Genomic DNA, 20766 nt, shown 5'->3' on the forward strand with positions numbered 1-20766 from the left:
AAGAAACAGCCATAATCCTGCTCTATCAGACAAATAAGATAAGAAAGCGTAAGCAACATGGAATGGAGCTTCTGTCCAGTCCTATGGCCGGTTCGCGACTTTCAGATAGTCCGGAAAATCAATCCGCCGTTCTCCCCAAAATAATCTCGAGCTCCAGCACTCTCCAAGATTCTTCCAGACTGGAAGACAAGACAGCCTCCCAACATCCCGTCTCAAACTACAAAAGCAGTATAATGATCTGCACCCGCTGCCTCCACCGAGGAGCCTCCTCTTTCCGCTCCCTCTCATCGCCCATCCTCCTCCTCAGGCAATTCTCCCTCTCCTCCACCCTCCTCTCCAGCGCCTCGCCCTCACCACCACCAGCAACCTCAACCAGCGCCGCGCAACCCTTCAGCACGCCCCTCACACCAGCACCCAACCCCGTCTCCCTCGGCACAGCATCAAAACCACCTGCAAAATCAAAAGTCGTGATCCCGATATCTTCGTGTCCAGCCGGTACTACCCTCAAAGGCCTGAATTTCATTAAGGACCGGCAAGACCCAGTCGCGCTGCCGGAGGAGGACTACCCGGAATGGTTGTGGAGCGTGCTTGAGAAGCGGGTGGGCGAAGGGGAGGGAGAGGAGGGGGACGGTGATGAATTTTGTGAGTTTTTGATTTTCCATGGCTGTATGCTTAAGGGCGTGGAGGTAAAGAATTTGCACTGGATGGGTGCCCTATTCTATGGCCTTATCTAGACCTCTACAGTCATTTTCGTTCCATAGCCTAACGCCTTCATCACATACATTAAACTATGCTAACGATCCCCTTTCCGACGTATAGCCAAATCCGCGAAGCTCCGCCGCAAAGCTGCAAAGCGCGCCCGCAAGCTCGAGGCGCTGCGTCGCGCCTCGGGGCAAGCGGAGCCAGAGGTTCGTGTCCCGCTCACGCAGCAGAGTATCGACCTGCCTGCGAACGAGGAGGGTACCGTAGAGGGAGCGCTGGTTGCGGAAGGGAAGAGACAGGAGCTGCGGGGCGCGATGAGGAGGGAGAGGAGGAAGAAAATCAAGGAGGCAAATTTCCTGAGGGGCATGTAATCTATGTGAGTTGGGAAGTTCAGTGTGGAGAAGGAATGAGGTGTCGGGGATGGGGTGAGGAATTGGGGGCTTGTTGGTGGTGAAAGTATTGGGGGAGGAATGACTGGTTGAAGTGGATATGGATGTGGATGGGAGCTTGTAAGAAGCAGAGAGAGCGGACTGTCTTGTGACGGGAACTGCTCTGTACAGGAAGTCTATGGGACATTGAAGACACGAATGAGTGTATGACTGTACATTATATCACGCGAGAGCAAAGGGCGCCTCGGAAAAGCACAGAAGCAAGATATCACACGAATCAAGCAGTCTTTATCTCATTAATCATCCTTTGGGCTCGTTTACCGACCAGAAGTTTCTCAACCTAAAATAATGGCAGCGATACCACGCAAGAATCTGTAAAGCCATTCCAGCCGAACTCCCCGATGTAAAGCCTCCATCCAGATATTCGCCACCAATAATGTAGACGCCTCGATCAATGATACACCACGCCCACCTCATTTCATTCATTATCTTCCCCCTCGCCCTCCCCAATACTGGACTTCTTCAACTGCAACTCGGTCTTCAGCTTCCGGATCTGATCCTCGATTCTCTTCTTTAGGATCAGATTAGACGTCGCGACAAGCTTCGCCTCCTGGGCCACCAGCTCTCTCTCCATCTCCGCGATATCCTCCTTCATTCCCTGGATCTGGTTCAGCCTGTTACGCTCCTCGGCGTCAATCTCGCTACTCTCATCGTCGTCGTCCTCCACGGAATCATCACCGCTGTCGGCTTCCTCTTGTTCCTCCTCGGGTGGCATATTAACAGACATAGACGGGGTCATTACAGAAGGAGTCTCGGCCACAGGCGTCCCGGCAGCATCAGCAGCATCACCAGTATCCACAGCATCCCCGAAATCCCCAAAATCAGCTTCCATAGCAGCCTCCAGGTCAGCCTCGAGAAGCGCATCGTCGATAGGGTCGTAGTCCTCCAGCTTGACATTAGCTTCGTTTTGATCGTTGTTGATGAAGTATCCATCATCTTCCTCGCCCTCAGCGTCTTCTTCTCCGTCCTCCTCGTTCTCGGAGTACTGCTGCTGCGTTCCATGTCTGAACGGTGTGTTGCTGCCATCACGACTGAAGGCCTCGCTTTGGCGTCTGCTTTCTCGTCCTGGGTCAATGATCGTGTATTTGGTGCGCACGGCCTTGCTGTCTGCCTCCATCAATCTCTCTACTTCCGCCTCGACTTTCTCAATCTCGACTTTGTGCATGCGTTTTCGGAAGCGTCGCTTGCGTACATTGTGCATGGGGGCAGTAAGGCCGTGAGGATATTGGAAGGTGTTTTCGTCGATGATCTCAGGTAGTGGGATGGTTTTGGCTTCTGCTTCAGAGTTTACCTGAGCGAATACCCATAGCATCTGGCAGATATCCGCGCTTTTCCACCAGCCGCGCTTGTCCCAACTCTTCATGCCTTCGATAATGCAGGGGAGATCGACCATTGTGGCAGCGTAAACCCGGCCTCGAATCGTGACTGAAGCTCGACGGCCATGTTCCTGGTAGAACTTCATCGAGACGTCAGCACCATTGCTTAATCTGTTACCACCGATCAATTTCTTTGCAATACAATCTCGTAGATAATCGCAGTCATCTCCAGGTACCATTCGCAAGATGAACTCCTCTTCGATGACAGGGTCGATTTCACGATCGCTGGCTTCCGAGTCGTATCCCTCTCCCGGGATTCTCTTTGGTGGTTTGCCCTTCACCTTCGCCTTGATCATCACAGGAGTGATAGCGGTAGGTGTAGCCGGGACTGGAGTCTTGGGGCCGCCCGGCGCTTTGAAGATGATGGTTTGTTTTTTCTTTGGAGGCTGAACTTTGATAGTCGCCTCTGCTTCGCTGTGGGACTCGTCGTCTCGGCCACGCTTCTTGTTATCGATGAGCTTCGCGCTGGGTTTGGCCGGCCGGCCTGCTTTACTCTTCTTGGGCTTGACATCTTGATGAGCGGTTCCTGGTGTGATTACCTTTGTCTTTAATTTCAAGGAAGGTTTCTTAGATGGCGCAACCGAGGGAGGTGTGCTCAGCGATGGGATGCTTAGAGTGCCACTTTGGTTGAGGTAGTCTTGTAAGGGGGGGCTGCTCTGGGAGCTTTGCGATGGTGTCGTGGCGGCTGGAGGCTTGGGGCCTATCCTGATCTTCAGCTTCGTGGGCGGATTTTTCTTTGGCGGCTCGGCCATCTTGCCGGTGTTCAGGTTGTACGCAGACGGTGACGGTGCGTTCTGTGCTATGCGGTAGCTTTTTAGTCTGTCGCTCGGGGAAGCGCAGGGGTGCCGCGGAACAGGATTATCGATGGCACTCGTGAGTTTCCAGCAGGTTATGCCGTTGAAATGAAGCAGGCAGCGCGTATTCTCCAGATATCTTGGGGCCGTGGTTGTGGTTGTGGTAATAAAGTTGAGAAAGGATTGTGGGGAGACGCGGCTGAAGTAACTTTCGGGAGGACACGAGTAACCAAAAGTATTTAAGCACTGAAGTCGATTGACCTCCGTAGACAGGTCATCACCAAGGTGAGCCCCGGCAGCTCCTCAAATTCAATCACCAGGCTTTTCTACCCACCAGTATCTACAGCTCCAAACCCGCTCTCATGTGGCCATGAAGACTTCAATATCCACAATCCATCGAACCTGAGCCGCGACATCTCAACCCAGCAAAATGTCAACCCCCCAATCCCTCCACCACTCCCTCCTGCGCCCAGTCGTCCTCCACATCCTGCGCGCAGCAGGCTACCACTCGACCCGCCCCTCAGTCCTCGATACTCTCACAGACCTTGCGGCGCGATACTTTATTCTGCTGGCGCAAACCACTGTCGGACACGCCGCGGTGAATCAAGACGAGCCTGAACTCGCTTTGGAGATCTCAATCCAGGATGTGCGAATGGCAATGCAGGACTGCGGTGCTCTCGGTCCGGAGAAATGCTTGGAAGACCAGCTGTGGGAGGGCATTGAGGATACGAGAGGTGTGGATGCTTTTATTCAGTGGGCAAAGGGACCGCGCAATCATGATATTAAGAGGGTTGCACTTGAGGGAGCCGAAGGGGCGAGAGAGGATTACCTGATGGGTTTGTTGCGCCGTACGAAATATCTCACTTTACTGATTGAGTGCAGCGTTGAAGAAAAAGCATTCTGCGGCAGACGAGGACTCTAGATACAACGGCACCCTTCTGGGCAAGCCTACAGAACCCCGAGCCGTCAAGGTCGAAGGCGGCGATGTTACGAGCATAAAAGACTGGGCAGAGCGATTGAAGAACTCGGCACAAGCAACTTCCCTGGTGTCCTCACGGCGACAATCATCGGCATTGAGTTCTTTGGGTGACGAGGAGATGGAGGACATGGAGTTTTAAGCTGTCAATTGTGCATTGGATGGCGTTGAACGGCTCTGGCTCAATGGTATGTGAACAATATCTGGAAATACCCTGTAACCAAGTGTTTTTTTTTCTTAGCAACATTGTCTTTCTAGTTCAATTTGACGTTTTCCATACCACTATAACTGTTACATTTCTTATACGCTATTCAGCCCCTCATTCGCGACTCTATTCCCAGCACCACCATCAATACTCTCCCCATTTCTCCTCGCCTCCTTGATTTCCTCCCTCTTGCCCGCTTGCTCAGCTTTTTGTCTGTCCAAATTACTGGTATAGCTGCCCTCCTCTCCCCACCCAGCATTCTTCTTGTTGAACTGTGCATGCATCACCTCTCCTTCTCCCTGGATCATTAGGTTAGCAAATTTTTGTACCTGGTTTTCTCGGGAGTAGTCTCAACAGCTGAATACTCATGAGACACGGCGAGGGGGGATATGCTGCTGCCCGATTGTTCTTACAGGCGCCCGCATTTGCTCTCCGTCCAGATCTTCTTGCTGAGGGCCCACCTTGGAGCCGGGGAGACGGGCGTTGCTGTCGTCTGCATTGTCCTTGGGGTGGTCACCATGGCCGGCTGCAGTGGCCATACCGACGGACATTGAGGGGGTTGCAGTTGAGAAATCTTTGCTGTCGGAGGGTCCGTAGGTTGTGCCTGCCCCTGGGGCTCTGTCTGTGCATTAGTATACGGCCTTTATATATATACCTATATATATCTTGAAAGGGGAGGGCATGATGTGAGCGATGTAGGTTTCCATATTTGTGAAAGACAATGGGCGCGAGTTGACTTACTGGTTGAGGCTGGACTGATCTTGGGAGGCTGGCATGATGATGGTGATGTAGTTGTTGAGTATTTCAAAGTTTCTTTGGATTCACGTCCTGAGCAGATACACTTTGATCATAGAGTGAAAGAGTTGAATGTTCGAACCATTAAATTAAATTCTGATGGTAGGTATTCCGACGGCGAAGTGAGGTGACGTATTAGCTGCTCGAGGCTGACATTATTGATAGTCCAACCCCAAGTGCCGCTAGATTCGCCCATTTAACTAGCACTAGCAAGTAAGTACTTATCAGCCTTGCATGAACTCGACTTCAGTCCCAGCGACTTGTTTCGACAACAGTTCTTGGGATGTATAGGTATATATATATATACTCAAAACCTAGACGATCATACGAACAAGCCATTTGGATCACTGCTTGTTCGTTCCGTACTGCAATAATCTGTATCTCAAGCCTCTCACACAATCGACGACTTCAAGTATAACAAACGATATTAGTGTGCAGCCCGCAGTCCAGCCTCACCCCGCGAAGCGGGTCTACGTGTTGATAAAAGCAGAATGCCTTTCCCGTTTATCCTCCCGACAACATCATCCTTCTCGTTTTCAGCTTACTTCGATAGCATCTCTCATCCCTCACTTCCACTCGCAGCAAGCACCCACCGAGGAGTGTTGAGAGACACGCTCAAGAAACACAAGCGACTTTCCCCATCGGACCAAACGCCACATCTATCATCCGTTCTTTTGGCTCTGAGTAACTACATTCCATACTTACTAGCCATCGACAACGGCCTCGGAAGCCAATTAGTAGACGGTGAAGAGCTAGACGTTGTCCTTAAGTCAACACCAGCTCTAGAATGGCGACCCACCCTGTCGGAGAATGCAGTCCCGGGAAAACAAAGCGCAAGAGTGAAAATCACATCGCTAGAATACGAGATATACTTCGTTCTCCAAACACTAGGATATACCTACACGCTCTTATCTCGAGCAGCGCTCCACCCCCTCTACTCCTCAGCAACCGCCTCCCCAACACTCGAACAGCGCACCCTCGCCATCACATCCGCCACTAAGAATCTGCTCGAGGCAGCTTCAATACACGAATATATCCCCAAACGCTCCGACCAAATCTCCTCGGCTCCTCCCTGCGTGGATATCGCAGAATCAACAATGACTGCGCTCGGCTCTCTCGCCTTAGCCGAAGCCACCCTCATGGCAGTGTTGAAAGACGATACGTACCCCGCGATCGTAGCGCAGAACAGGAATCAGAATGACAAAGAATGGATGATTCGCGCGCCTGATATTCCAAAATTAAGAGTCCATCTCTTTGCGCGCATGTGTCTAGCAGCTTCCGAACACGCTGCCAGGGCATTATCTTTGCTGAATACAAGTGCTAATACAGGCCGTGGAAAGATCGATGCGGATCTACTAAAGTACGTGGAAGATCTCAAGCGGACAGCTCGGGCGAAAGCGTGTAGGTTTTTCGGCATCGATGCTGATATTGGCGGGAAAACCGGAGAGGCGATTGCCTGGCTCAAAGCGGGTATGAATGAGCTGGGAATTGCGCCAAAGGATGAAGGCAAAGGGCGACTGGGGTTTGGGCGAATGAAGAAGGGGTGGGAGGAGAAGAGGGAGGATCGGAGGGTTGAGAAAGAAGGGCTGTGGGGTGCCGACGCTGGACGGGCAGAGGAGGGACGGGTGTTGGAGATGTTGGAAGGGAAGTGGATCAAGATGAACGACACCGTAACTCTCTCTTCCATTTGCACACCTTTTCCCTTGACGTCTCTCTTCTTTTAGGTTGAACTGATAATGGTGCTGATGAATCACGTGACAGATCAACACCCAGCCCATCCCGCCCACAGGCCCGCTCCTAGCCTCCATGCCCTCTGGTCGCGAGATCCACAGCCTGAAACCCTGGATACCACCCGTCCTCGATACATCCATCCTGGAGAACATGAGAGCGCCGCCTGACCGCGTAGACGACTATGACAGCGACAGGAGTTCTGAGGATGAAAGCGCCAGGCAGGAACCTGTTGGAGCATTTCCGGGCACGAGAGGAGATTATGCAAGGAGTGGTAGCTATTACTGATGCATTGCAAGCAAGTCCTGCTCTTAAAAAAAGAGCTATATGTCATTCAGTGCCGTGTTTTCTCCCGCACATGAATGATCGCGTCTTGTATCCACCTCGCCTTCTTTATTGATAAGAGAAGGGGGTAAATGAGAGAAAATGATACGAAATAAGATCCTAAGTGACCTAAAGGCCGAATCAAATCTCACATGCATTTCACAAATATCTCGTTCACCGTTATTGGCTCCTTGAGATTCTTTAGTCGGCATTGCTGTTATGAATTGTTTCACCGCTTGATACCGCCATCTCTTGCTGTACTAGTAACGCGAGGTATATATGTATTTATATAAATCCCATCTGGATTTTCCAAGTTTTTTAGTTTGCATTTTGCATTTTGCATTTTGCATTTTGCATTTTGCATTTTGCATTTTGCATTTTGCATTTTGCATTTTGCATTTTGCATTTTGCATTTTGCATTTGGCATTTGGCATTTGGCATTTGGCATTTGGCATTTGGCATTTGGCATTTGCATTTTGCATCTTGCTTCTTTTCCCTTCTTCTTTTCCAAACGGGAAAACGTGAAGCCGTCCGGAACCCGGTCCTCGCATACGAACCCTGCGCTATACTCCTATATCATGTCATATCATATTGTATTATACTACATCTTATAATACGACAGGGGCCAGTGATATACATACACGTCAAAACAAGCTTCTATACTCCGACTGAACATCTATACGTAAAAAAGACGGAACGAAAAAAGAGAAGCGAAACCCAGCTGGAAGCTTATATCGACGCGATGTTACAAGGTTCCTGCTTGCAAGACTTGGGTCATTAGGTTATATATAGCGAATATGATGGTGGTTAATATGTAGGTAGCCACCAGTTAACTCCATGTGTTATCTGGCATACGGCGTTCAGATAGACGCGATGCCAGGAGTAGCAGTGGGAAATTTGGCAGCCTTGGCCCTTTGTTCACTGGGGAAGGAAAGGAAAGGAAAGGAAAGGAAAGGAAAGCAGGAGGGTGAGGACTGCACTGATGCACCAAAACAAGAATAAAAAAATATTCGCAGCAGAGGGATTCCGGACCTGGTAATGTAGTAAGTATACTTCGCTCAATATGAGGATTGGGACCTGTCACTCCCTTTTACAATTTCCAGAGCGCAAGAAGCGGGGGTGGGTAAATAAAGATAGGATAGACAGACGAGCAGCGAGCGGGACGTTCAGTGTTTTTTGATACTCTTTTACTTCTCGTACCTTTTTTTTTTTTTTTTTTTTTTTTTTTTTTTTTTTTTTCGCTGGAGCACGAAACTGTTGCGTGTCGCATTGTGTGGCGAAGTAGAAGTTATGTGGATTTCGATGAGGGAATAATATTCTCGAATCTTGAATTTCTCCCTCTCATCTCTTTGAGGGCGTCAGAACTCCGTATTGCAACTCGCTTGGATTCCAATCGCTATGTCTGACTGGCAGCCACTTGGAAAGATTGGCTTATCTTCGATCTAGATGGGCTTAAGACCGGTTCTATGTTGAAGAAAGGAAGGAATATCTCCTACTTGACCTGACGGGATTTGTTTTGGATGTTAGGTTGTGGGTTGTAGTGAGGTATGATGAAGTGAAGGCGGGTTGAGTGATTTCTCGCTTCGGAAGGGATGCTTGATACCCATGGTGTGATATGTTTTGGTACGTTTATTACCCAACCCAATGCATAGCTTCACTTTTTCCCTTGAGCATCTCTGGAATCGGCGGCAAGAGGCAATACGCGGGGTGAGAAATTGACCTAGGGCAAGCAAGACGCAGTTCCGAAATCGAGAGACCTTTTTCACAGCAGCCGAAAGAAACATATTATGATAAAAGAGGGAAGACTTTGATGACTCTCCTTATGCAAACAGCCCCTTTTCTAGTTTTACCCGATAATGTTTTTGAATTAGTTGCTCTGCTAATTTCGTTGCTCATGATAGAGAAACAAGGTTCCACGCGTCTTGTTTATCGTAGCACATTTTTATCCTCCAAATCAACCTCATCCCGTTATATACTAAAGCTTATCTATAGTTCGCGTAAATTTTTAAATCTAAACTTTGACTTTTTATTATTATCGATATTAGAAGATAATTCTTCTCTGTTAAAGGAAGCAGAAGGCGGTTCAAACTAGGTTGATTAAGTTTTCTAAAAGAAGGAATCTTCTTAAAGAAAGAACTGTATACAGTTCTCTTTTTACATTAGCTAGCTATTATTTCTTTCAACTAGCAATCGTTACTCATCTATCAAAGAGTTGCTCGGCAGCAATAGCATAGACCTCGTAGTATAAGAATATCTTACTTAAAAACTCCCATTTTGATGCTGTTAATAGCTCGTCCGATTAGCTTTTAAGACTTAATTAATAACTCGAAATATAAATAAGAGGTTTGCAATTTCCTCGATCATGACGGCGGTCTTCGAAAGTATAAGCTAACGTAGCTCCTCGGTCAAAAGTCGGGGATCAATATTGTTTGCTCGGAGCAGCGTTTGTAAGCGCTGAGTGCGCTTAAAGCTGTTTTTTTAAAAAAGCTCTTTAATGCGACGTATTAGCGCGTCAGCTAAAAAGTTGTTTTTACTTAATCTATACGTGATAATAAAATTGTAATCGAAAAGGAGCTCGGCTTAGCGTGCTTATCGAGCATTAAAGGTCTTAAAGGTCATAAAGTACTTTAAGGCTTTATAGTTAGTAATCACTTGAACTTAATAAAGAGAGCTAGCGAGCTCGGCGCCGAAGTTACTAAAGGAGCGTATAATAGCCAGCATCTCTTTATCGTAAACGACGTAATTGAATTTAGCGGGAGCTATGGTTTTAAAGTAGTAAGCGATCAAGAGCCAATCGGAACCATACTTTTAAAAAAGATTTCAGTATGTCCATATCGACTTTAGCTAGTTAGTAGTTGTTGGGGGTGATATGGCCAACTTCACTCGTGAACCATGGTTCACGAGTCGCTTGGCGTGCCTCACTTAGCACGTCACGCGATTCAAAGGACCCCCAACTTGACTGTAAAACCTATTAGTTAGCTAGTGCACGTGATTCCTTCTAATCGTAGAGAAGGAATCAGCTCCCCTGAACTTTGGGGAGCAGACGGAATTCAGATACCTTTATAACCGAGTATTTTGCAATTGTAAGAACTTTGACGACTTTACGACCTTACGAATAAATATTCCCTGATCGCTAGAAGCAATCCAACAATTATAGTGCTATAAGATAGGCGCAACGATCAAGGCGAGCTTCAAAAGGTCGAAGCTTTTTTGACATTAAGAATTAAAAGAAAATTAAACGTTAGCCTTAATCAAGTGCATTAAAGAATTCGCGATCACGCCGTAATCTCGAATAAATCGGCGATAGAAGTTACAAAATCCAAGGAAGCTTTAGACGCCTTTAACGGTTATAAAGGACGCCCAATGCTCCATTATCGAGGTCTTGTCCGGATCTACTTTCAAGCCTTCGATTGAGGTGATGAAGCTTAGGTATTTTTGCTTTAGTTATGCTGGACTCTCATTTCTTGATGTCAGCCTGGAGGCTAGCGTCGTCGAGTCGTTGGAGCACTAGACGGAGGTGGTAGGCGTGCTCCAGGGGGTCAGAGGAGTAGATCAGGATGTCGTCACACTTTCTAAAGCTATCTTATATATAACTCTTTAGCTTAGCACGTCGCAGTACGTTATAAAAGGTCTCAGGGCAGCAGGCTTCGCCTGTTATCCGCCCGACGTTAATAAATATAATAAAAATAAAAATATCGACCAATTGCCTGCGGCTATCAAGGATGCGTAAGAAAAGGTCGGCGAATTTGAATTTCAAGCGCTCTAAAAGTATGCCAGAGCGTTGTCGGGCTGTAATTGATGCTGATAGGAAATCTATAAAATATGAGAATAATAATCCTTTTCTATAAGCTATATATATTATATTATCGCGTCCAGCGGTACGAAGTAAAGGACCGTAAGAGTATTGCTCGATTTAGCTAGTTTCCACAGTAGATCGGTATACATAACCGTTGTACCGTATGAACTCGACAGAGTCGTGCACTCTATTGCCAAGTAGTTTTTAATCCTTGAATACTTATTGAATAGTGCGTAAGCGCGGAATCGCCTCTTAGACCTGCCAACAACAGCTTGCATTTGGCCGAGCTTACGCCCTGTTCAGTAAATACTCAAAGATCAGCTATTACTTGGCAGTGGAATGCGCGATTCTGTCGAGCTCAGACTGTACCTCCGTAAACAATAGAAACTGGGGTTTTATTAAGGACATGATGTATTTAAACGTAAAGAAGAGAGGGTCTTGAAAATGGTCCTTTGAAAATTAGAAATGCGCCAAGATTGTTTACAGCGTGCAACAAAAGTCAAATGGAAGCGCTCTGACGAGTCATTGAGGTTCCCCGCTCAAACCCTTCAAAGTATAATTGTTAGGCCTGTACTGAGTGAGGTATTACAACTGCCAACGAAGCTCTCGATGCTATATTGATCTCGAAAGATAACGTACTCAAAGACCTTGGATTCAGTCTGCTTGACTTGGATACTAATACCGGTCTTATTTTTTACGTTTTATTAATATTTTCTTTTTCTTTTTTTTTTGATTGATTAAGATCTTATCCGCTGTTTTCTGATATCTACTACGTAGGTAGTACGTTGACTCGCGCTCTCAAAGCAAGCTAACCTACCGAATAGCCTTGTTTACGATAGCGATTTCTATGACCCGGCTCTTTTATCTTACTTTATAAGAAAAGTCTTGGCTTCTATAAAACTGCACTTAATTTAGTTATTATTATTATTATGATTGTATTTATTAACGTCGGGCGGGTGGCAAGCTTTACCTGCCGCCCTGAGACCTTTTATAAGATACGGCGACGTGCTAAGTGAATGAATTACATGTAAAGTACTATTTAATCGAGAATAGAAACCACGTTAAAGAAAAGCTTTCTTTCATATCCCCGGGTTTTTGATTCCGCGGTATCGCATAACCCTTATAACCCTTAAAAGCATTTCAAGTTGGTATAGCGCAATTGCTATCGACAGTGCCTTTTTTTTACGAATAAGATAGATCGCAAAAAAGATGTATCATTATCGGAAGAAAAACCTCAAGAGCAAATTACAGCGTAAGTAACGTACGTATATCGGTATCTATTGTCGAGATAATTCGAGGCCGGACCGGAGTCAGCCAGGTGGCCTTTTTGAAGGCGCAATATCGAAGATCATATTTCAATTTGATTGCAAGCGCTTAAAGCATAGGAAAATAGACTTCACTATGACCCCGCATAGGAAACTGCTTATCGGCTTATCGGCCTACTTATTTGGCCTGTGCAGTACCCGTGCGGCCAGAAAGTCCGTACCTATGCATTGATCTTTATAAACTGGAGAAAGGGGTCGCAACGCTCCGTATGATTGGCTCCACCTAAATCTGGTAAATTTGACTTCATATAACTTTCCGGCATGAGTAAAGACTTTCTGGCCGCACGAGTAATTTATGATAATACAGATGATTGATAGCCTTGACTAGTCAATAAAGCTGTTGTATTATTGATGTCTGGTATTGCTAAGGAAGGTTGTAGCGGTCCCTTTAAGGAACCGCGGGTGCACGTGCCACCATCACACGACACTGCTAAGCCTAGAGCTTATCGTACCTTCCACTTCCATTATGGCCACAATGGCCCTCAGTGATCCGATATCAGTAGTAGAAAGGATTTTCAAATCTGGTCTTTGGATGGCTTGTATACAAGGTATCATAAAGTCTCTGTAGTGGATTCTAGCGGCCGAGGCTTGGGAAACAGAATCCACTATGATCGAGGCATGGGAAACTACCGGCCGACTTAATTTGCTTGTATAATAGTAATAGCATCTTTTTTCAGACCTGGATGGCTTCTATACTCTGTACGGAGTATACCGAAAACTCTCTGGGGTGGGTTTTCATCCGTTTAATGTTAGATTGATTTTGAATAACGCGGAATGTGGCGATAGGAGATTCATGAAGCAATTCTGGATGAACTCCAACAAACGAACAAACGATCAATTGACTTTCACGATGCAAACCTTATCGCCACTCTAGAGTAACGTCCTTACATCGCAGTCTGGACTCGGCCGGTGCGCGGTCGCCGGGAGACTACGCTGGCCATATTGCCTGCACGTTAAAGAATACCGCATATAAGGTTTCGGATGAAAAGAGCAATTCAGGAGTCTAAAGTTTAAGAAAGGTCAACTCGCGAGGTTGACAGGAAAAGGAGCTTACAGTTCAGCTCGTGAGGTTGGGGTCTGATCATTCTGAGTAATAGATTAGTATTCGTAGCAGATAAAGGGAAGAATGATTGAGGGTTAGCGCGCGTTGTTATTGTGGTTGTGATTTTGGTTATGATTATGGTTTTGATAGAAAGTATAAAATTCGATGGGGCTACAGTTCTGGCAATATACTCCGTACAAGAGGGGCTGTGGTTGTGCCGACTTTCCGCGGCGGGAGTACGCGTTAGCGTAGGACAAAGCAACCATTTCGGTTCTCTTAACAGTGACCAAAGTTCGTCTTTAAACATGGCCTTGATGTTTTAAACGAGCACTCTGGGAATGTTGAATTATGGTATGGCTCCGTGAATGTAAACCAGTTCTATAGACCCTGCCAAGACAGGGCCACGTAAACGCCCAATTTACCCAAGCATGATTCCAGACTCCCAGTTACGGTTAATTTTGAGTCGTAGTGGATAGATGGTTGTTGCACCTGTTATACAAGCAAACCTCCGACGATGGGACGGGAATCGGACCCACTTCAATGTTTACTCCTGATAGCCAAGCGAGGCCAAGGGAAGTCAATGTAAGCTTCTCGTGGCTCCCGCAACCTTAGAGAATAGTAAGATTTATGAAGTTTCATATTACGGAACAGACGACTTAATACTGAACAAGTTGTGGTTGGGAATGATTAACTCGGCTGATGGTATATTGCTACGTGATAGATGGGCCAGGCAGGACACCACCAAGGTACACAGGTACAGCGGCTAAGTATATCAATAAAGTGCTGCGGAACGCTTCATTTAATTGAGCAGCATCATTAAAAAGCCTTAACGCTTACATTCAGCGCTGATCTCCAGATAACAACGGCATTTCAGCCTCTGCCGTATTTTCAGTCTTCGACGCCCATTGACCCTTCGGCAATTTCCTAGAATTTATGAAATAGAAACTTTTATACCTCTTTTCTTGTGACGTACTCCATAGAATATACGTAGTAACTTTATCAAGTCAGGCTTGGTCTCCACACACCCCTAGTATTGGAGATGGTATTATACTTCACCGCCAACTCGTTAGAGAAATTTAACATTTTTCCTTCGCTTATTTTGTTTTTAAACCCAATCGCTTGTACGAAAACATAAACATAGTTTAGCTACGTAGTTACATTTATGCTTCGCAAGAGAAATGCACAAATTCAGTGCAAAATGATTAGGGATTTGGCGAATAAATTATGTTTGTGCATTGATCTAATTACTTCCAGCAGCGATAATTACTCTTTTGGAGGTACGCTCACGCTGATCTCATCATGCTTTTATTTAAAGTATCGGATCATTAATAAAATCTACATTAACTAGGCGAAGGAGTGAAGAATAGCGGCGTTAAAATATCCACTAAATGAAGATTCGGTAGTCTCGAGATTTCTAATCAATTAGAATCAAATTTCTAACGCTGCGATTCATTGATATTGAGTTTTATGCACTTCACGACCAGAACGAGCGCACCTGGTTGTAGCAATACGTGGTGAAATTTCTTGTTTCTGGCCACCCGAAGGCCGAAGGTTTAATTATTAGGCTTAGGAGGCCGTACAACTAAAGCATAAGTGCGATCTTAGGTTGTAAAAACAAGGCTTGGTCCATAATCCAGCTTGCTCTAAGCTTAGTCTTGCTTGATCAGTAACATGGGATGGGAGGCAATGAATCTTTGTACCTGCGAGTCACGTATACTGCCCGAAAAGGTTGATTAATCGTTGGTACATTCTATGCAGAGTTTGAGCTCTGGTCCTTGGAAGAAAAACCCCAGCGAGGCCTCAAAAATTGGCCACCAGCTGTGTATAAGTACCAGGCGGCTCCTTTGCAAGACTTATCTTCTTCCCTCATCAGCATCACTCACCTCAGCTTCACCCATTCCATCTTCACACTTTGGCTCATATTCTTCTACGCCTCATACCATCAATAGAACCTCCGTTTTCTCAAGCCATACCAACAAATACCAATCAACATCACCAACCTTCAGAATGCAACTCTCAGCTGCTATCCTCACTACCATCCTGACCACCATGGTCTCGGCTCAATCCCTTAAACTTCCCACCCGTGTTGGATCCATCGTCTCTCTATCTACTCCTATGACCGTCACAGGTACTCTAGACCTGGGCAACCGGGAGTACGATCGTGGACGTCCTTGCGACTCCGACGACGACACCGGATCTTCCTCCGCTGTTTTCATCCTCGCCGACGGCGCTACCCTCTCCAACGTCATCATCGGTGCTAACCAACTCGAGGGCGTGCACTGCAAAGGTGCCTGCACCCTTAAGAACGTCTGGTTCCGTTCAGTCTGCGAAGGTATGTTTCTTTCTCCCTCTTGGCGTCTTCCCACGTACGGTACATGAAATACTAAGATGCCGCTCGCTTACAGACGCCATCTCTCTTTTGGGGACTGGAGATGTCCTAATTCAAGGTGGTGGAGCCCAGAACGCCCAGGACAAGGTCATCCAGCACAACGGAAAGGGAACGGTCACCGTCAAAGACGTAAGTCCCGTACTCCAACTCCAAGTTCCCTTCCCAGCTTCCCAACTAACACTCGCGCTCCAGTACACCGTCGTATCTGTCGGCACGGTCTTCCGCTCATGCGGCAACTGCTCCAAGCAACAGGGACCTCGCTCCGTCATCATCACGGGCCTGAAGGCTAACGGCGTCGCTGCCGAGATTGCGGGCATCAACTCCAACTACCAGGACACCATGACCCTATCCGGCTCGTGTGGTACCGGAGTTAAGCACATCTGCCAGGAGTTCAGGGGCGTGCTCAAGTCCGAGGGCATCGAGTCCCCGAAGTTGACCACAAAGGCCAACTGCCTGGGTGCCCAGGGCCGCCTCAACACTCTCCCTGTGTGCTAGATGCAATTTCAATTTCTCTCTCACATACGCACTCGCCGGATTTCTTCTCATTCTCCTTTCGATTCCGCCATCGATCGATCGATGTTTCGCCGTTCGGGCTGAGCCCCTAGGAGCGCGGCGACTTTCACAGCATAGCACGGTCCCCGCTGTGATCCGTATCCTCTCTTGCGGAGACCATCGGGCGGTCCTTTATTCTCTTTCTACGTCGACGGTTTTTTCATACGTGTTTTTTTGGGGTCTGGAGTCGGGGATGTTTTTCGCATAGCGTATTGGAGGGCGTCGCAGGACGATAATATAGGCTGCTCCACGAGGGAACCCAGGGAGGAATAAAAAATTTCTCTTTTTAGGCATAAGGTTTCTTTCTGGGACTTATACGTATAAGGAAATATGCATATATATAATTACTAATTATTACTATTAATTGTAATTAATAATCAGTGCGCTGACTTTTACCTGCGGGCTCTCGGGAATAGTCAGGACAAGCAAGTGTCCCAGGTCAAGCAAGCGTCCTATCTTAAATAGTACGCAAAATCGAGTTGAATATTATTAAAAATCATTAGAAATCTCGGTTTATATCGTAAACGATATTATAACGCAATAAGCTATAATAATAAAAGTTATATTTAAGTATCGGCGTTACCATTTTTTAATAGGTTATCAAATATTAAATATATATATTAATTTTTATAATATATCTTGCGTAAAAGACTGGTTTTTTGAAAATGAAAAGCCCCCAGCAAGCTTGCAGCTTATCGATTATTAAGCTTAAAAGGCTTCGGAACATTAAAATATCAGCTAGAATTAATGCGATTTGCAACTCGACAGTCAAGTTGGGGGTTCCTTGAACCGTATGATATGCTAAGCGAGGCACGCGTGAACTATGGTTTACGGGTGGAGTTGGCCACATTGTTGGGGTCTAAAGTTATAATTAAACTTTTAATTATAATAATTAGCATTCAATAAACGCAGAATTAAAGAAAACGCAACGATGCTGCAAAAGCTTATCATCTTTAGAAATGCGTCGTATATAGCGAAACCAAATCGAAGATATCGAAGACGAATGAAAGTCGAAATAGAAAAATGTTTAATTTTTTTTTTAATTATAAAAAGTTACTATTAGTGAAAGTATTGAAATAAGATTGATAAATAAAAGGCAGCGGCCGTATATCGAAAGGCCGCTAATGCTTTCTTCTTTATTATCTTATTACGTTACTCGGACCCGATTTAAGTCCGCGCTATATTTGATGCAATTAAAACCTACGAGCATACCGGTAGGTATTAAGCTGATAATGCTAACAAGATAAGACGCTACTTACGTAGTACTACGTCGCAGGCGTAAGTATTACCCCTCGAGGGTAGGGAAACCAGGGGGTTTAAAGTGGAAACTAAACTTTTGAGGCACATTCGAGGGGTAATACTTAGGCCTGTACCGTGGTATATTAGTCCTCGAGGACGAAGACCCATGAAGAAAGGTAATATTAAGAGCAAAGTATATCCGATGGCTTTGCGAGCTTAGCTCGATCACGTATATAATACTGGCTATATTTTTTAAAAGTTCCTTAGAGTTCAAGAGTTTAGAAGGCTAAAGATCAGTTTGAATACTAACTGAACATCGTTGGAGCCTCGAATAGTGATTCCTTATTATTGTAAACCTTACACAACCCTTCGAGAGAAACAAAATCAGCATAAGCCGATATCTGTTAAATCTATCTTCAACAAAATACTTAATTAAAGACCGGCAAGTGTTATATCTGCTTGTTTATTGGACCTATATAAAGAATTCAATGCTAAAGTTGCTCTTCTTTTTTTTTTTTTTTTTTTTTTTTTTTTTTTTTTAAAAAAAAAATCTTTTGAAGTTAATCGTCGGTTACCTTGAATTTAAATTGTAAAAAATCCCGACCTGGCGTAACCCTAAAGAATTGACCGACTTGCTACAGCAAGTCGGTCAATTCTTTCGAATTAAAGTTAAGGAAACCGACGATTAGCTTAAAACTATGGGACTACTTTATTTTAAATTTATTTATATTTCATTATCTAATGGAATCAATTAAAGCAGAAATATAGAAGAGTTGGCTGTCGCTTAATCGTCGGTTTTCAATTCGAAAGAATTGGGCAAGTCGGTCAATTCTTTAGGGTTATGCCAGGTCGGGATTTTTTACAATTTAAATTCAAGGTAACCGACGATTATTTCTTGTAATCACAAGGTTTTATTATTTTTTGTTTACCTTTGAAGGCTGATGGCTGTAGAAAGTTTAAGCTGTCAAATGAAAAGAGTTTCATGGTGCGAAATAAAAAAGTTTATGTATTAGCATTTAGAGGAGGTGACTTTAATAACAAAAATAGATGTATGTATAAAAACCTCGCAAAAATAACCCAAAACAAAACAGAACGGGATTACGCCTCGTAGATATCATCTTCAGACGCCTTCTTCTCCTCCTTCTCCTTCTTCTCCTTCTTAATCTGAGACTGAGACTGAGACTGAGGTAGAGATACCACCGCCGTGCTCTTCTCATCTGGCTGCTCTACAGACGACTCCCGTGCTGCTGGTGCTGGTGCTGGTACGGAAACGATTCCCTTGTCCTCCTCCTCCTCCTTTTCCTGCTGCTTGTGTTGCTCCTCGGACTCCGCATTTCCCTTCAACAAGGCTTCGATTTTCTTCTCGCCGCCTTTGAGATTCAGACTCGTGATGGGTGGCAATGGTGAGTGACCCGCACCCATCTCAGAGCCGGTGGCTTCCTCCTCCTTCTCTTCTTCTTCCACCACCTCCTCCACCTCCTCCTTTTCACCACTCTCTCCCTCCCCATCTTTCTCCTTCTCCCCCTCCCGCACATCCCGCGGCGGAGCCGCCTCCGCCGGCAAGATCTCCCGCGGCACCGGCCCCAGCTCGGGCCAAATCCCGTACGCATCCACGGCAGCCTGCAGGCGCGCCTGCGCGCCCGTCGGGTCGCGCAGGTACTCGATAGCGCAGACGGCGATGAAGCCCTGGCGGTCGAGCATCGGCATATTGGCGCTGAAGCGCATCGAGCTCCGGATCTTCGCTGCCGACCGGGGGGGCGCATCCAGGTCGACGTCAGGGAGCTCGCTCGGGTCGCGCGTGCGCACGTGCAGCCGGTGCGAGACGGCCAAGTCGGTGAAGTACAGGCTCAGCTCGAGATCCGCCACCTCCTTGCTGTCGTGCTCGCCGCCGGACTTGCCGAGCGCGGTCCTCCCTGGAGTGGTAGCCCGTGTCAGCAATTTTCTCTCCTTCCATTTTCGTTCTTTCTTCAAAAGTGATATTTTCGTCTCAGAGTTCACACTTACAGGTGTTTAGTGATGGGTCGGTGCCCTGCGCGTCCAGGAAGCCCGAGTAGACCTCGGGATTCAAAAAGCCGGTATGCATGGGGTCCAGATGGCTGAAGATGGTGCTCATCAAGGCCACGAAGATGGGCGTCGGCGTAGTAGCGTCGTCCTCAAACAGCGGCTCCCAGCTCGCGGGTCGGGGATGCGAGGGCGCCGCGTCGGTATCCTCGCTGTCGATGCCCGCGCCGACACTCTTCGGGGACGAAGGTGGTATGTCTTCAATGTCCTCGTGGGTGATCGGAGACGTCTCGCCACCCTCCGCAGTCTCTTGCAGCATCTCGGCCTGCTGCTTATTCGCGCTGGCTTTCTGGCCTCGCTTATCCTTTTTCTCGAGCGGCGCCTTCAGCACGCTCCACAGCGCTCCCCAGTTCGCTGTTGGCATCTCGGTCATTTTTGCTTCTGGCCGGGGGCTCTCACGTGGGTTGCTGTTGCGCGGCGGCAGTGCGGGAGCGGATCTCGGCGCGAATCCGGGGGGGAGGGGGACGACGAGCCCAGACTGCCGGAACACCATAGTAGAGTGCGACCCGGCGTGCGGTGGGATGAAGTTCTTGATAACATGGCAGTTGGCGCAGAGATGGTGGGCCGGGCAGCTGTGGCACGACACGCGGGCTCGATGCGCGGGGATGCTTTCGATGCATGAATTGCATACGTAGGGCTCTTGGAGGGTCTCGATGACTGTGGTTCTGCTCTCGCCGGTGTCCGTCATCCTGATAATGGAAATTTCTTGTCTCTGTGCTTGTTCTTGTGTCCTTCTCCCGGTCTGGGTTGCTGGGTGGTACAGATACACAAGCAGACTTTTGAGAGAGGAGATGGCCCTATTGTTTTGTGCCTTCTTTGGGTGTTTCCAGACATGTGTGCTGTTTGGTGTTCGGAAGCTCCAATCCGTGCGCGACGGGTCAAAGCGAGTATCAGGTCTGTGTCTGAAGACCTCGCGCTTTGGGTGAGAAGAGCAATGCGACGCTGTGAAACAAAGAGCCACGAATTGTGAAAGAGAGGCCAGAGCTGGCCGGAAAGACTGTCAACCGGATTAG

The 20766-nt window shown here is 46.9% G+C and overlaps 7 protein-coding genes across 7 annotated transcripts; 4 read left to right on the forward strand and 3 right to left on the reverse strand.

Annotated features, from left to right (window-relative positions):
* Positions 1–83: 83 nt before the first annotated feature.
* On the forward strand, positions 84–1073 carry L3040_004641 (mitochondrial 54S ribosomal protein mL54; the record flags this gene model as incomplete). Its single annotated transcript, XM_007287963.2, has 2 exons — positions 84–642; positions 820–1073. 2 exons carry the CDS (start codon positions 84–86, stop codon positions 1071–1073), a joined length of 813 nt encoding a protein of 270 aa, XP_007288025.2.
* Positions 1074–1569: 496 nt separating this feature from the next.
* L3040_004642 (uncharacterized protein) lies at positions 1570–3279 on the reverse strand (the record flags this gene model as incomplete). The annotated part of the gene is made up of 1 exon (XM_007287964.2): positions 1570–3279. The coding sequence occupies one exon, from the start codon at positions 3277–3279 to the stop codon at positions 1570–1572; it is 1710 nt and encodes a 569-aa protein (XP_007288026.2).
* Positions 3280–3751: 472 nt separating this feature from the next.
* Positions 3752–4439, forward strand: L3040_004643 (uncharacterized protein; the record flags this gene model as incomplete). The annotated part of the gene is made up of 2 exons (XM_066156272.1): positions 3752–4157; positions 4204–4439. The coding sequence occupies 2 exons, from the start codon at positions 3752–3754 to the stop codon at positions 4437–4439; spliced, it is 642 nt and encodes a 213-aa protein (XP_066011693.1).
* Positions 4440–4597: 158 nt separating this feature from the next.
* On the reverse strand, positions 4598–5278 carry L3040_004644 (uncharacterized protein; the record flags this gene model as incomplete). The annotated part of the gene is made up of 3 exons (XM_007287966.1): positions 4598–4801; positions 4916–5120; positions 5244–5278. 3 exons carry the CDS (start codon positions 5276–5278, stop codon positions 4598–4600), a joined length of 444 nt encoding a protein of 147 aa, XP_007288028.1.
* Positions 5279–5788: 510 nt separating this feature from the next.
* L3040_004645 (uncharacterized protein) lies at positions 5789–7313 on the forward strand (the record flags this gene model as incomplete). Its single annotated transcript, XM_007287967.1, has 2 exons — positions 5789–6967; positions 7059–7313. 2 exons carry the CDS (start codon positions 5789–5791, stop codon positions 7311–7313), a joined length of 1434 nt encoding a protein of 477 aa, XP_007288029.1.
* An 8206-nt stretch (positions 7314–15519) lies between these two features.
* On the forward strand, positions 15520–16396 carry L3040_004646 (uncharacterized protein; the record flags this gene model as incomplete). The annotated part of the gene is made up of 3 exons (XM_007287968.1): positions 15520–15844; positions 15918–16030; positions 16094–16396. 3 exons carry the CDS (start codon positions 15520–15522, stop codon positions 16394–16396), a joined length of 741 nt encoding a protein of 246 aa, XP_007288030.1.
* Positions 16397–18790: 2394 nt separating this feature from the next.
* L3040_004647 (uncharacterized protein) lies at positions 18791–20441 on the reverse strand (the record flags this gene model as incomplete). The annotated part of the gene is made up of 2 exons (XM_007287969.1): positions 18791–19605; positions 19697–20441. 2 exons carry the CDS (start codon positions 20439–20441, stop codon positions 18791–18793), a joined length of 1560 nt encoding a protein of 519 aa, XP_007288031.1.
* Positions 20442–20766: the final 325 nt, after the last annotated feature.

This window comes from Drepanopeziza brunnea, assembly GCF_022702325.1.
Source record: "Drepanopeziza brunnea f. sp. 'multigermtubi' strain 214-2 chromosome Unknown ctg7, whole genome shotgun sequence".
Lineage (NCBI taxonomy): Eukaryota > Fungi > Ascomycota > Leotiomycetes > Helotiales > Drepanopezizaceae > Drepanopeziza > Drepanopeziza brunnea.